Below are 14,443 nucleotides of genomic sequence, written 5' to 3' on the forward strand. Positions count from 1 at the left end.
CTGGGACTATCAGGTTTTAGCCCTAAAATCTCAGATCCCAGGAAACTCCCTGTCTTAGGGAAACAAGGATGGTTGGTCATCTTAAAAAGTATGGAAAATTGAATCAAACTCTGGAGGACAGAAAAGTTAACAGTCTATTTTATTTTTTAACTTTTATATTCTTTCGCCGCCCCACGCAGCATGTGGGACCTTTGTCCTCCAACCAAGGAACAAGCCCGCACCCCCTGCAGCGAAAGGGTGGAGTTTTAACCACTGGACAGCCAGGGAAGTCCCTATAGTCTATTTTAAAGAGAACAACCAGACTGAGTTTTAAAGTAAAGTCCTTTCTTGGTGCTTAAAAGAACTTAACCACCTAGAGGGGTGGGATTGGGAGGGTGGGAGGGAGATGCAAGAGGGAGGGGATATGGGGATATATGTATACGTATAGCTGATTCACTTTGTTATACAGCAGAAACTAACACACCATTGCAAAGCAATTATACTCCAATAAAGATGTTAAAAAAAATTCAATTTCAGTTTCAGGGAGTAAAGTCCTTTCTTGGTGCTTAAAAGAACTTAACCACCTAGAGGGGTGGGATTGGGAGGGTGGGAGGGAGATGCAAGAGGGAGGGGATATGGGGATATATGTATGCGTATAGCTGATTCACTTTGTTATACAGCAGAAACTAACACACCATTGCAAAGCAATTATACTCCAATAAAGATGTTTTAAAAAACAAAAGTATAAACCATAAAAAAAAGAAAAAACTTCAGTGTCATCAGCCTTTAGCTTGAGAACTGATTCAGGGCGGTCTCAGAAGCAACGTAGAAATCTCACGCTTGGCATAGCAGAATATAATATGAAAAACCAAAGACACTGCTGCCCTGCCTAGCAATTTCTTACGCTAGTCCATCCTCAGGTCTCTTGAGGCGTGAACAGAACACGGCAGTTCTTGGTGTGCAGGCTTTCCCAGGAGCTGCTGCCGGGGCCCCTCTCCTCCAAGCCTGTCCTGCAGGCCCTCGACTGCTTGGCAAACACCCTCCTCTCTGCTGGAAGACAAAAAGGATGCAGGAGAGGAGCACAGCTGGGGTGACAGTGCCCTGCCCCAGAGGGTGGCTTTCTAGGTCTTCTCTTTGGTCACTCTGATGGCCATCAGAGTGGAAACCTCCGACTTTCAGGAACTGGTAGGCTGACTGCGGTAGGAAGAGAGGAATGAGTATGGAATCAAAACTAAGGCCAAAATGGCCAACACAAAACCCCCAAACTTTAGACACTTCTGCACGGGTGTGAGGGGAAATGTGCGTCAAAGCTCTTTTTGGACTTGTAAAAACAGATGTCTCAGGGCACGAATATTAAATCCATCTTTGGAGTTATAAATGCTGAGACTTCTATGCATAGAAGCTGTTTCTGGATTTATAATTTCAGAGCCTTTGGTAGGTGTGTGTTAACTCTTTCTGCTGTTACAGATTCTGTAGCTATGAGGTCCAGGATCGTGAGATGGAGAAACGGGACAGGAGTGTAGGGAGGATTTTGACCTACTGGGGAGATGGCTACTCAACCCTCGCCCCACAGAACTTGGGTTTGGCCGTGTGGCCTGTTGAGGCCCTGCCCCTCTGGGAGTTCCTGGCTGGTGTGCCCAATGCCCCTCAACCCCAGGATGTGGAGCACACGTGACCTTGACCTGCAGCCTGAAGGGGGGACCCATAGATGACCCACAGACCTGAGTGACAGATAAGTGCTTGTTGTTTTATGCCACTGAGATGTTATGCTGTTTGCTTTGCATCCAAAGCTGACGAATACACCTGCTTTTAAAGAAGGTGTTGCCTCATTACGTCACGTCTGATTCTCTTCCCCTCGGACCAGTCCGTGTGTGTCAGGTCTTCAAAGCTGTCTTCATTCTAGGGTCTCTTCTAATGTCAGAGGTGGCAGGAGATGTAAAGCTTCCATTCTTATTTATCTGCTTCTGTTTTTTTTATTGAGGTATAACTGACAATAACGTTATATTAGTTTCAGGGGTACAACATCACAATTCGCTATTTGTACATATTGCAAGCTGACCACCACAGTGATACCCTCCATCACCACACACAGTTCCACATTTTTCTCGTGCTTTTCCTACTTATTAACAGAAGAACTTGCAATGAACTTTGTCACTGTGCCTGCAAAGGCCATAGAAAGATATTGACCAGTGATCCAGAGTCTAAGTAAACTAGACATATAAAAATAAATTGTTTTATTTTCTTTTGCATGAGGAGTGAGGAAAACAGCGAAAAGCAGACGCACATTTAAAATGGCCACGTCACAGCTCAGGGGTGCTGGGTTTAGAGGCAGGTGCTCTACAGCTTGTGAAAGAAGCTGAGGGCATTGCTGTGGGCAACCGGGCGGTTATGGTCGGTCCCCCCCAAGGCTGGCCTCCCTCGCTGCCGGGCTAGGGGCGCCCACTTTTAGAGACTGCACGGAGAGTCCGAGTCCGCTGCCTGCCCGGTGGGTCCGGCTCTGGCATTGCCAGCGGAGAGTGGGGACGGGGCCTTTGTCCCTTTGGCCTCCTCCTGCCTGGTCACTGCGAGTTGGCATCGGTCCTCACCCACAGCACAGCAGACCCAGGACCCCACTGCGGCTACAGGTCCCCCCTGGATCTGGTGGCAGCCCCCCTCTCTTGCCCTGAGGGGCAGCGACAGCAAGCTGGGGTGCCCTGCAACCCCTCCTTGGTTCCTGGAACTCCACCCACAATGCTGCCAACAGTCTCCTTGTCACTGTCAATCACCCTGTGAGCGGGACACAGAGGCGCTCAGGGGCTGAGATCTCAGAGACCTCTGCTAAAAAGGCAGGCATGTGCAATTGTCTTACAAAGACCCACTCCCCAAATGGTTATTAAGATGCTCTGCTTATGAGACGTAAAATCCCTAGTCATTCAGAAAAATCTAGAATTGCAATTCCACTTACGCGTCTTCACTGAGAGTTTGCTGTGAGCTGTCCGTCAGCCAGGCCTCACCAGGCAAACAGCTGAAGAAAATGGGCTGCCGCAAGGGGGGAAAAATCATTATAGAAACGTTCACGGAAACCGACCCTAATGTCCTGCAGGTGCTGGCCAGCCAGCCGGCTTTCCCTCTTTTGTGTCAATGGCCTGGAGGCGATGTGCAGACAGTCTGTAGCACTGAAGGATACTAGGAGTCCTTTTGTTGCCTCCTATGTAGCTTCATGGGAGAAGAAGGGAGTGAGGTAGCCGTTAAAAAAAAAAATTAAGAAAAGCAGGTGTGACAGCAAATATAAGATAAACGCCCTTAGAGTAAGTACCATGGGGGTAGCAGACACTTTTGAAGTTCTGGGTGAAGGCCACTTACTGAAGCAGTAACATCAATAGGATAGATCTGACATAATGATACTTAGCCTAACAGACAGCTATTCAGCTACTACTAATATTGAGGGGGAAAAGAGCAGCCCCTGACATCTGGGAACTCATCTGATGCTCCCAGCCAGGCCATGTGTTCTGTTGGACACAGAGGCTCTCGCAGAAGATCCTCAGAAGAGGCCACGTGGAAATGGTGATAGAGACAAAAGCAAGGTCACCTCGCATCCCACACCCCCTTCTACCCAAAGGGGCAATGGCTGCTGTTACCAAATAGGGCTTCCTTCTCACGCTGGTCCGCCCTCTCTGCAGGTGAGAATGACTGTGAGACTCAGTCACAGAATTGCACCCAATCCAGAGCGAGCCCCGGCTGCCTGAGGTCCTCTCCAATTTCACCCCCCACTGTCCCCATCCTCCGTCCTCCCTCACAGCCTCGTCCTGAGACGCCCCGTGGGTGCATTCTCCCTCGCTGTGATGTCATAAACCCAACTGGTTCAAGTTCAGTGGGTTCCCAGTGGTCACTGGCACTGTCATCTCCAGATGTCACCCTTGTGCTCCGAGGGTCCCGGCCATGGAGATTCAGACAAGGAGTAATGTAGATGCTTCATCCCATAACCATTTTCTCAAGGTTGCAGTGAGCCTGCAGTTCCTGGTGAGCCTTTGGCGTGGAAGGGAAAGGCCAGACGTCCTGGTCAGACAAGGCTCTTCTCCTGCCCTGGTCAGAGCCACCGATGCCGTTCTCCACGTCCTCCTGACAGAGTCTCTCCTTGACCAAGCCCTGCTCAGGCTCCCTTGAACTTTTCAACCAAGTTTACTTCCACGTTCCTCCCTGCATTGTCCAACTTAAGCAGGAATTCTGTTAAGTCAAGTTTAACCAGAAACCCTCACCCTCCGTATCTGATTACCTTCCATATCTGATCAGGTTCCTCACCCCTTTCCAGCCCACAGGTGATGTCTGACCTTCCTGGCCTGCCTTCAGAGAGAATCTGTTAGGTCAGTTTAGCCAGAATCCCCCTTTACCCCGATGCTTCTTCTTAGTAATTTCCATCCACTAAGATCCACCTGCTCCTTGGCTATAAACCCCTACTTGTCCACGATGAGTTCAGAGTTGTGCTGGTTTTATACTGAGGTCTCTTTCTCTATTGCAATAGCTCCTGAATGAAATCTGTTTTCACCACTTTAACTCTGTCCAGCTCTGGTTTTTCTCTGGCTCTCCTTCCACTGGGCAGAGGCCTGAGATGTCCTGAAGTTTACCAAGGAATTTCATAAAATAATGCAGTTAAAATACATTTAAAAAAACTGGATTAATAACCAGTGTCAGGAGCTTGGTGTATCATGAAAACCCAGAACAAAATAGGACTCTGGGTTTTACCTTTGAGTTTCCTAGGAACCACAGTGGAAGACACAAAAGGATCATAGAGTTTGTAAATGGAAGCAGTCACATTTTTTTTTCCGTTTTTTTTTTTTGCCGTACGCGGGCCTCTCACTGCTGTGGCCTCTCCCGTTGCGGAGCACAGGCTCCGGATGCGCAGGCCCAGCGGCCATGGCTCACGGGCTCAGCCGCTCCGCGGCATGTGGGATCTTCCCGGACCGGGGCACGAACCTGTGTCCCCTGCATCGGCAGGTGGACTCTCAACCACTGTGCCACCAGGGAAGCCCAGCAGTCAATTTTGATTGGAAGCTTTATCCCTACCACCTTCTACACTGTGTTAGAGAATGACTCCTGTGTATATGTGTGGCATGTGGTGTTTGCAGGGGATCTTATCTAATCTAATCTGGTTCTCTCATTCTCTAGCTGTGTGGACAGAAGTCCAGAGGGGATGTGATGTACGCAAGGGTGTAGGTGTCAGAAGCGGGATTCCTCCTATCCCGACGCCAATGACCAGCTTGATTAGCTGGTCTGTTGCTTTATCTCACAGTGACTGTGGTCAGATGAAGAAACTTGTCTCGGTCTTCAGCCTTTCCCTCCAGCTGCTGTCCCTGTGGGTGGACTCAGACTTGGGGGTGGACGTGAGGCAGGGCTCCACAGAGGGCCTCGGGCTCACCTTCGGCCATGGCATCTGTGTGCCATCAGTGGCAGAATGGTTCTGGTCCCTCGTGGATTCCTGCTGACCCCCATGCCCTGAGCCACCCAGGGCTCTGCCACTAGGATGGAAGCTTCTACCTGGGCCGGTGCCTAAGATCGGGCTGATGTTGGCCATGGTGGCGGGAAAAGGCTTGGTGGCCGGCAGAGGTGAGGCAGGCCGGGCAAGGCTGCCCTCCCCCAATCTCCTCCCAGAGAGGGACGTCGTCAGAGTTGCCCTCCCACCGTCTTGGTGTGAGGACATGGCCCCTTCAGTGGTGGCACTGAAGTAGAGTGTGGAGCTCTCCTGTCCTTCCCCTCCACCCAGCCACCAACCTGCACCCCTCCCCTGCACCCCAGAAGCAGCCCCGTCTCCCTCCTTCGGGCTGCCCTCCTGCTGCATAGCTGACGGCTTCTGGGCAGGAGTTTTGTCACGACTATCGCTGGCAAAAGAGACGTAATTTGAAGTTTCGTCAGCCTCTGCTCTGGGGACGACTCGGAGCTCAGAGCCTTCCTCTGAGGTTAGGGGTTTGCGGGGTGACGATGGGGGCTCTTGCTGGGAGGACGGGGGCTTCCTCTCCTGGTTGCAGTGTTGGCTCAACCTCCATGGAGGGGAACAAAAGAAGCTAGGATTGTCTTCTCCAAAGAGTGCGTTGATCTTTGACACATTTCCCGTTTTCAGGGCAAGTTTCACCAACAGCCAGTGGTGATGGCTGAGGAAAGAGGCCTCCCCAGCCATCTGGCTTTCCATCCCAGCCTGTGGGGGACCCCACTGTGGGCTGGGGGGCTTCCCCAGGCTTGTTAGCACATCACTTTCCTCTTGGCAGGTCCCCAGGCTCTCCGGCCCCTCACCAGCTGGCCCCGAGGCCCGGGGAGGAGAGTCTCCCTCTGCTTTATCACCCCCTGCAACGCCACAGGACTTCCTTACAAAGCCCTGCCAGATGTCTGTGGATTTAGGATGTAGCAGGCTGTAATAAATGACCAGCGAGACGCTGCCTGAAAAAGAAGAACAAGAGTACAAGGTTATCTTCCTTGAAGTCCTGCGTCCTCGCTGTGGTTTGCAGAACTCCAGGTTCTGGAATTCTGAGTGGAGTCGTACAGCTTGGGATCCAAAACAGGACTCGTTGGAGCATCAGAACCGGATATCTGGGGGGAATTTAAGTCTTCTCCAGCTCCCATAAGCTGCAACTGTGTCTACACTTGAAAATCTAAGAACAAAGTCTAAGTCCTGTGGATTCTATGGCTTCTTCCTTGAGGGATGCTCTAACTGAGTCCTCTAGATGTGTGTGAGAGAGAGAGAGACAGAGAGGTTCGGTAGAAATGATCATTTTACTCTCAGAAGACTGGGTCAGATACTCAGAATCCAACCATCTACTCACCGGTTGATGGATTCCAAAGCGAGGGGAGGGGGAGGTAAGGAATCATTTCGAAAACAAGAGCCAAGCAGAGGTTAAACATACGCATCAAAAACCTCGTATCAAGGAATTTCCATGAGCAGCAACAATACTTCCTTCATGCATAAACATCTCAATCACATTGTTGCCAGGTTCATTTATTTTGATCAGAAGTGTTGGCTACGGCAATAATTCATTTAACAGAGCTTTCCAGTAATCCTCCCACGTTATTTCCAGCTTCCTGTTGTACCGGACCAAGCGCCTGGTTTCAGGGCGCTGGGTATAAACAGCATGAAACCTGACATAGGCGGGGAAGGAGGGGGGAGAGCATCAGAGGGGCCAGTAAATCGCAGCAAGGATGGAGCTAGAAGGAGCCTAACAGACGTCCCCTCGCATCCTCTCAGGGTACCTTCGGGGGAATGGAGACAGAATTCCTATGGGATGTGACCGAGTGTTGTTTCTGCAGGGGGCACGGCTCCGGCTGTTTTTATACGTTGTTCCAAGTTCTCACAGCCAGCGTGAGGGAGGTATTGTCACTCTCCTTCTACAGTGAGCCACCCGAGGCCAAGAAATGGGAGCTGACCCCCTTCCCCCCCATCCTGCAAGTCCCAGGTACATGTGTTCAGCGAAGGTAGACTTTCCTTGAGGCAGCGTGTTTCACCGGGTTCCTGGTTGCAGCCCCAGGCTGGCATGCAGTAGGTACTCAATAAATGCTTATCAAGGGAGCTCAAGACGGCAGCCAGAGTTGCTGCTGTATAGCCTGTGCTCCGCTGACTATAATTCACGCCCCATGTTCCCACTGAGGACTCCCTCCAGCACCACAGGGGAATCAGTTCAGGCTGCCCCAGGAGCCCCACACATTTTAGGAATGGTGTCCGACATCTCTTTTCCAACTGGAGCGTGAAGCAGATTGGCCGGGGGGGGACCTTTTTACGTCCACCCCCGCTGTGCTCACAGGACTCAGTGAGAACCGGAAAATCCGAATGAGTGGTTGGGTTGCCCAGCTTCACCGTCCCTTCATCCCAGGTGTCACAGTGCCCACGCCCCCAGGAAGGATGGCTCGAGCAGTGCTGGGAGCTGCCATGTGAGAGAGCCCGGCCGCTTCATGCCTGGGCACCCCGGGCACTTTCCTGCACCCTGGCGCCTGGCGTAGATATTACTATTTTAAAAAGGACCAACCAGCTGTCCTACGATAGGCAAATGGTTGGCACAATGAGCTTCATCCACACCACGGACCAGTCCTCAGCAACAAAGGAAGGGATATTGATACACACGAGGGCTCAGAAGAACTGCCGGGGAATGGCGCTCAGTGAACCAAACCAATGCCCAAAGCCACACATTGTACAATTCCAGCTGCATGACATCGTTGCAGTGACCAAATCATAGAAATGGAGGACAGGTTAGCGGTCACCGGGGCTTACAGAGGAGGTGGAGATAAGAGGAAGTGGATATGCTTTTAAAAGAGTAACAGAAGGGTCCTTATGGCCACGGAAGAGTTCTCTCTGCATGTTGAATGTGTCACGTCAACATCCTGGTTCTGATGTTCTTGTAGTTTTGCGGGAAGCCACCACTGGGAGGACTGGGGAGGGATGCAGGGATCTCTCTGCGTTCTTTCTTTCCCCCCCCTCCCTCCCTGCTACCCGTCCTTTCTTCCTTCTTTCCTTCCTTCCTTCTATTCTTTACTCTCTCTTTCATGCACAATTTTGAAAAATTTCCCTGTTCTTTACTATAATACCTTCCATCCATCCTCCTAGATCCGACTCTCAAGTTATCTTCTCGGTGAGTTATTTTCATGCATCTCCAGCCACATTAGCCGTCCTTGCATCAATTCTCACTTTACACTCTTTAAAATGTTTTTTAAAAAACAGTTATTGATGTGGAGATCTCTGTATTATTTCTGAAAACTTCAATCATCTCAAAGGTAAAAGTTTAATTTGAAAAAGAAGGGCTGACTTGGCCACCGGCATCTCTAACGAGCCTTGGTTCCTGACAACGGAGGGGGTCGAGCTTAAAAGCCACCTCTGGTTCGTGGCCCTCAAATACTTGTTTTATGGCCACGTTTATGAATCTGCTCCGTCCCTGGAAGAGTCATGTCTCCAAACGCTGGAAGCTCCGGGGCGTTTCCTCTCCCTGGTCAGTGCTACCCCGACGGGCCAGTCCAAGCCCTGGCTGCTGGCCAGTAAAAGGACCCTACTCCCCGCCACCCATCCTCCTGCGTCAGGGGTCAGGGCTGCCCGGTGGTGCCCCGACCCCCACGCGCTCCCCCCGGGACGTGGGTGGCCAGAGGCAAGGCCTTGGGGTGCACGGGAGCTCGGGCCCCGAGTTGTTGCGAACAGCAGGAGAAGCCTCTGCCCTGGACCGTGTTTCAGAAGCGCAAGGACCCGCGTGGAACATTCAGGTGTTGTCCTGGAAGCTCTGGCAAATGCTGCAGAATGAGGGCGCCGCCATCGCCGGGCCAGCGCGTGCAGGGGCAGGAGGGCGGGGAGGAGGCCGACAGCAGGGGTGCGTCTTCTGTTATTTTCCAAGTGCAGGAGAGGAGCTCACACCCGATCTGCTAAGCCGGGTTAGCGTGGTGGGCACAGCGTGGACCTTGGAGCCGTTCCCTCATCACGAGACGTAACCGATCATCTTAAACCGCCAGGCCCCGTGGCTCTGCCACTCCCAGACCGCCTGACCTCGCGGCATCGCTTAACCTCGCCTTTGCCTCACCCCAGGCTGGGGGGAGCTCAGCCCCTCTCCTAGGGTTCACGTCGAGACACCGCACGTGTGTAGAGCCAGGAAGGCCCCTGCTCTGCCCTCTCCGCACCCAGTGCCTCGATGCTGGGAAAAGAGCGGGAGCTTACGTCCTTGACCCCTGCCAGCGCACCAGAGAGGGTCCCACCCCCGAGGCAGCCCCTGCCCCACCAGCAATTCCTCTGAGCACAGCCAAGCAAGGCAGACGGAGGCTGATCCGGTTTCTTGTGCCCCTATGGGAGCGGCCTTGCCGCCCGCAGGGCAGGGAGCTTCCCTGGTCTCCATCCAGCTGCTTCTGAGCACCATTTCCTACCCTTGGAGGGCGCTTATTGTAAAGAAGCAAGTTGGGGTAGGGAGGGAGGGGCTAGGAAGGAGATGTGGGGTCTTACCGATCAGAAATCCAGACAAGACTCCGGCTACCGTCCACAGGCTGGTCCGCGACACTCCCTGGAGAAAATCCGTGGCCAGCAGCACGAGGACGGTATTCTCAAGCAGCATGACCTAGGGCACCAGAAGGAGAGTCAGCACACTTGGTCGGGTGCAGGTGGCCTCGGGACGCTCCCGTCCTGCGATCTGCCGCAGCTCCCTTCAGGGCTGGGGGCTCTGTCCTCGGGCCCACGGGGCCCTCCTGGAAGCAGGGTCAGGGTCGAGTGAGCCTCTCTAGCAACGGGGTGTTCTCCCTGTTCTCAGTGCAGCTCATTAAAATGTCTGCAGAATCATAAACGCACAGGACATGTAAGGGCACAGCTCACGAGGCTTGGGGGATTCCCTTCGGTGAGTCAGGTGGGGCTGAGAGCGACTTTTATTTCCTACTTTATATGCTCACATTCTCATGTTAAATTAACTGTATGCAGCTGTTGGCTTTACCATGCAATAATTAAAAGTATCTGCAGATCTCACAGTGACACTGAATTCCAGTAAGCCACACTCAACACACTTTCGTAACAACTTCAGAATCTTTTTTTCGAATATTTACCTCTTTAAAGGTAAATCTGGCCCCTGGCCACCAGGTGGCAGCAGGGAAGGTACTCTTGCTGGCCGAACAGGGAGCCTTCCTCCCGGGCCTGAAATAAGGGCAGCTCTTACAGAAGGCTCTCCGTACCTCCCGTCCAGGCGGGCTTATTAGCTAAGGTTTCCAAAGCTAATAATTTTAAATATAAATTAATATAAAAATATTTTAATATAAAACATATCAATATAATACAAAGTATATTTCTTAAAATAAGTAAATAAACGGGATGTAATTCAAAGATGATGTATTTAAACACTGTGTAGGAGACATTTTTTTGAAACCCTGAATTGTCATACTATTATGCTAAAAGTCTTCCAAGGTTTGCCACAGCCGTTCACCGGCATCATTTTAACTCTAGAAAGGTCAAATAAGGAGAGAATAAAAAATGATATTAGGGGCTGCTTAAAAATCCTAAGAATACCCACCTCCCCGTGCCTTAGGCTCTGGGTAGCTGTGTTTCAAGGGTCCAGCAGGTGTTATTTCGGTTCTAAACGGCACTGCCCAGCAGCCCAGCCTGCAAAACTTAGAGGTACTCTCTCTCCTTAAATCAACCACATCTCATCAGCTGTCTGGCCCTCTTGACATATACAAACTCTTAAGTTTGTTTATGTCTAAACAAAACAAAACAAAAAAACTGGTGGTGCAGACTGTGGAAAAAAAAAAAAATCCATCTCCTTTTTCCCGTCCTTACTGCCATTTCACAGTTCTTAACTTGCTACTTCCTGTCAGGGTTCTACTGCAGTCTCTCTTCCCCATCATTGTCGGGGTGACCCGTTTCACCTGCACATCAGGCCTTGTCATCTTCCCTAACACACCTGGAAACAGCCCCACCTCCACCCAGCGTCGAGTGTCCACTCCTTGACAACGCAGCGGTCCTCTTGACAGTGTGTCCTGACTCTCCGGTCCAGGGTCACCTTCCTACAGGCTGCCCCCTAAAGGGCTGTGACTGTTGATGTTATGTGTCTACTTGATGGGGTCAAGGGATGCTCAGATGCTGGTAACACATTCCTTCTGGGTGTGTCCATGAGGTCGGGAAGAGATTAGCATTTGAATCAGTAGTCTGAGTAAAGATCACCTTCACCCGTGCAGGTGGGCTCCGTCCAATCTGTTGAGGGTCCGAATAGAACAAAAGAGAGGAAGAGGGAATTCTCCTTCTCTTCTTGAGCTGAGACATCCATCTTCTCCTGTCCTTGGACACCGACCTCCTGGTTCTTGGTCTTCTGGACTTGGACTAAATTACCACGGGCTTCCCTGGTTCTCCAGCTTGTGGCTGGCAGACCGTGGGACTTCTCAGCTTCCATAATTGCATGAGCGAATTCCTATAACAAATCTGCTCTTATGCATCCATACACATCCCATTGGTTCTGTTTGTCTGGAGAACGCTGACAAATGCAATGACTTTCCACTGACTAAGACCCTCTTCTTGACCAAACGACTCAGACAGGCTCCCCTAAGCCCTCTTCTGGACGAGGCCTCAGCCTTGGCCTATAAAAACTGCAGACTCGTAGCGGAAACGATTTTGCCCACCTCTGCACATTAAGAGACCCGAAGCAACACTACCATAGTTTCTAACAGCTCAAGGCTGCACCCCTAGCACGATGACCCCAGCTGCAGTTAAGTCCCTGCTTAAGAAAGCTCAGGGCTGCCAGGAGAACTTACCGTTCATTCCAGCCAACATCTGGTCACAGGCAGATAGGCCCTGAACCTCCTCTTAGGGGGCGTTACCTCAGAAAGTCTGTGATTATAAATCCTTTCTCTGTCCCTTTGAAATGTACATCTTTTACCACCCAGAGCTGTCTTCTCCAGGACCTGAGGACCATCTCTCTGAAACCCACACATCCCAGGAGACGACTCTCCCAGCCTGTGAGCTCCTTGCTCTAAGGTGTGTGAACACTCTTCACGACAGAGACGGGAAGTGTGTTTCTCATCCCGAAAGCGCCAACTAACACCCCAGATGGTGAGGTCGCACTGACCACACCCCTTCACTCCCGACTCCGCTGGAGCCCACGCTGTCCCACACCATTCTCCCTTTAAAATATACAGTCGCCTCTGCACAAAATGAGGTCGGGGTCAGTCCACGCTGGACCCCTTTCCTTGTTGCGACTGACTTAATAGAGTCTGTTTTCATCGCCGTCGACTGGCGTCCGGGTGTGTTTAACTCGGTACCGTCCACACTGGCTCTCCTATGGCCTCCCCGCACCCCGTGGCCTTCAGTGTGCTTCTGCGTCTTTGCCACTCCACACTTGAAACTTCCGTAGCGTCGAAGTTCTGTCTTTTCCTCTTCAATCACTCTGAACTCAGTGGTCCGGTGACTAGGACAGCTGCAAAGAATTAAGCATTTGTTTCCCTTCCTTATGTAACAGCCCCCAGAACTCCTGGCACAAGGGGTGTGAACGTGACAAAAACAAAGAAAGAAAAGCAGCAACTGTGAAACGTCTCCTTACGTAGTACTGCTTCTCAGGGCGCCCACGGGCATCGACACGTGAACACATTGCTCCGGCGAACGGACGATGGAGAAGTGACCCTCAGGTTTATTCACGGCGCATGCGGGCGGGGCCCCGCCACACACTCAGCCCTCACCCCCCCCGCAGTGAGATGGGCCTTGTTACTCCCGGTTTCCAGATGTGGAAACTGAGGCTTGGTGGGGCTCTGTGACTCGTTCAGCATCACAGGTCCTCTTTGGTCTGTGGGCCCCGTGGCCTATGGGGTCACCAAGCTCTACGGCGCTCTCCTAAAACCAGGAGGTGACGAACGCCGCCCACCTGCTGCTAGACAGGAGCTGCACCTCCGGGCTCTTCTCTTTGTTACCCCCTCCATCCTGGAGCGCCTGCACCCCTGAAAGTCTCTTCAACTTTTTGTATTAGTAACAGCCACTATTTGCTGGTTATTTCAGCCCAAGTTGTTTATTATTTAATCTTCCCAGGGACCCTGAAAAGCAGGTAGGTCTTACATCACTGTCACAGGGACACCGAGAGGTGGATGGCTATGTCCTGATGTGCTGATGAAAAAATAGGTCCGGAGAGTTTAAATTCTTGGCCACATCATTTGGTGGCAGTTAATGGCATAGCCAGGGTCCCACGTAAGCCCGTCTGATTCCAGAGCCTCTGCTCCGAAGCCCCGGCTGGTCCTCTCTCCTTTGCCGTTTGCAATGCAGTTCAACTTCCCCCTTCTCATCAGAAGTGTCCCCGCTCATCCCAGTGGGAAGTGACACTTCTGTGGAATTCAGACGCTGCTTTCTCTGCCAGCATTTGTCCACCTTCTGCCTCTTTTTAAAACTTGTTTGGGTGGAAGCTTATCTCCTCCATGGGACCAGAAGCGGCCTGCAGACAGGCATTACGTCATCTTTGTGTGTTTCACACTATCTAGGACCGCAGCTGTAACTCAGTGACTGAGCTGATTAACAAGGGCATCGCGTATATGACACAGAATAGAACTGTGATCGTATTTATCAGATGGGCTGACGTAGAGAGTGGCTGAAAAACATTGCCAAAGGCGCCACAATCCTTGCCGCAGTAACTACGTGGAAACGACTGGACGTCAGGTTGCTATTTTCAGAGCCCATCATCTCTGTTCAAGACTATAATGCCCTTTAGATTTTTTCCTAAAATTAAGCTATTCCTTCTTAATAGATATGTGTTCACAAGTGCACACACACACACACACATGCACGCACACATTCTACGTATACAGTAAAAGCTGGGATTAAACAAAACCGTCATCACCACTTGCCGTGTAGAACGTGGCCATCCGGCTTCGGGAAGGGCTGTCCCAGAAGTCGAGGTAGCAGAGGATGTACACGGCACCCATGAGCAGGTTGAACAGCCTCCAGCGGCAGGTGCTGTCCACGATGTCACTCTGCTGAGCCACGAGCCAGAACGTCATCACCAGCCAGTGGGCACCTGCAGAGAGCGGCCTC

General features: G+C 51.5%; 1 protein-coding gene across 1 annotated transcript in view; it reads right to left on the bottom strand.

The window, feature by feature from the left end:
• Positions 1-5,254: 5,254 nt before the first annotated feature.
• The window catches only part of XKR5 (XK related 5), a 22,508-nt gene continuing 13,319 nt past the window's right edge, over positions 5,255-14,443 (bottom strand). The window contains exons 5-7 of the mRNA XM_024768080.1: positions 14,257-14,426; positions 9,905-10,016; positions 5,255-6,384 (exon numbers count right to left, since the gene is read on the bottom strand). Of these exons, the coding sequence (XP_024623848.1) occupies positions 5,255-6,384; positions 9,905-10,016; positions 14,257-14,426 (1,412 nt within the window). The remainder of the gene's footprint in view (positions 6,385-9,904; positions 10,017-14,256; positions 14,427-14,443) is intronic.

Source organism: Neophocaena asiaeorientalis, unplaced genomic scaffold, assembly GCF_003031525.2.
Source record: "Neophocaena asiaeorientalis asiaeorientalis breed wild unplaced genomic scaffold, Neophocaena_asiaeorientalis_V1.1 scaffold16, whole genome shotgun sequence".
Taxonomy (NCBI): Eukaryota; Metazoa; Chordata; class Mammalia; order Artiodactyla; family Phocoenidae; genus Neophocaena; species Neophocaena asiaeorientalis.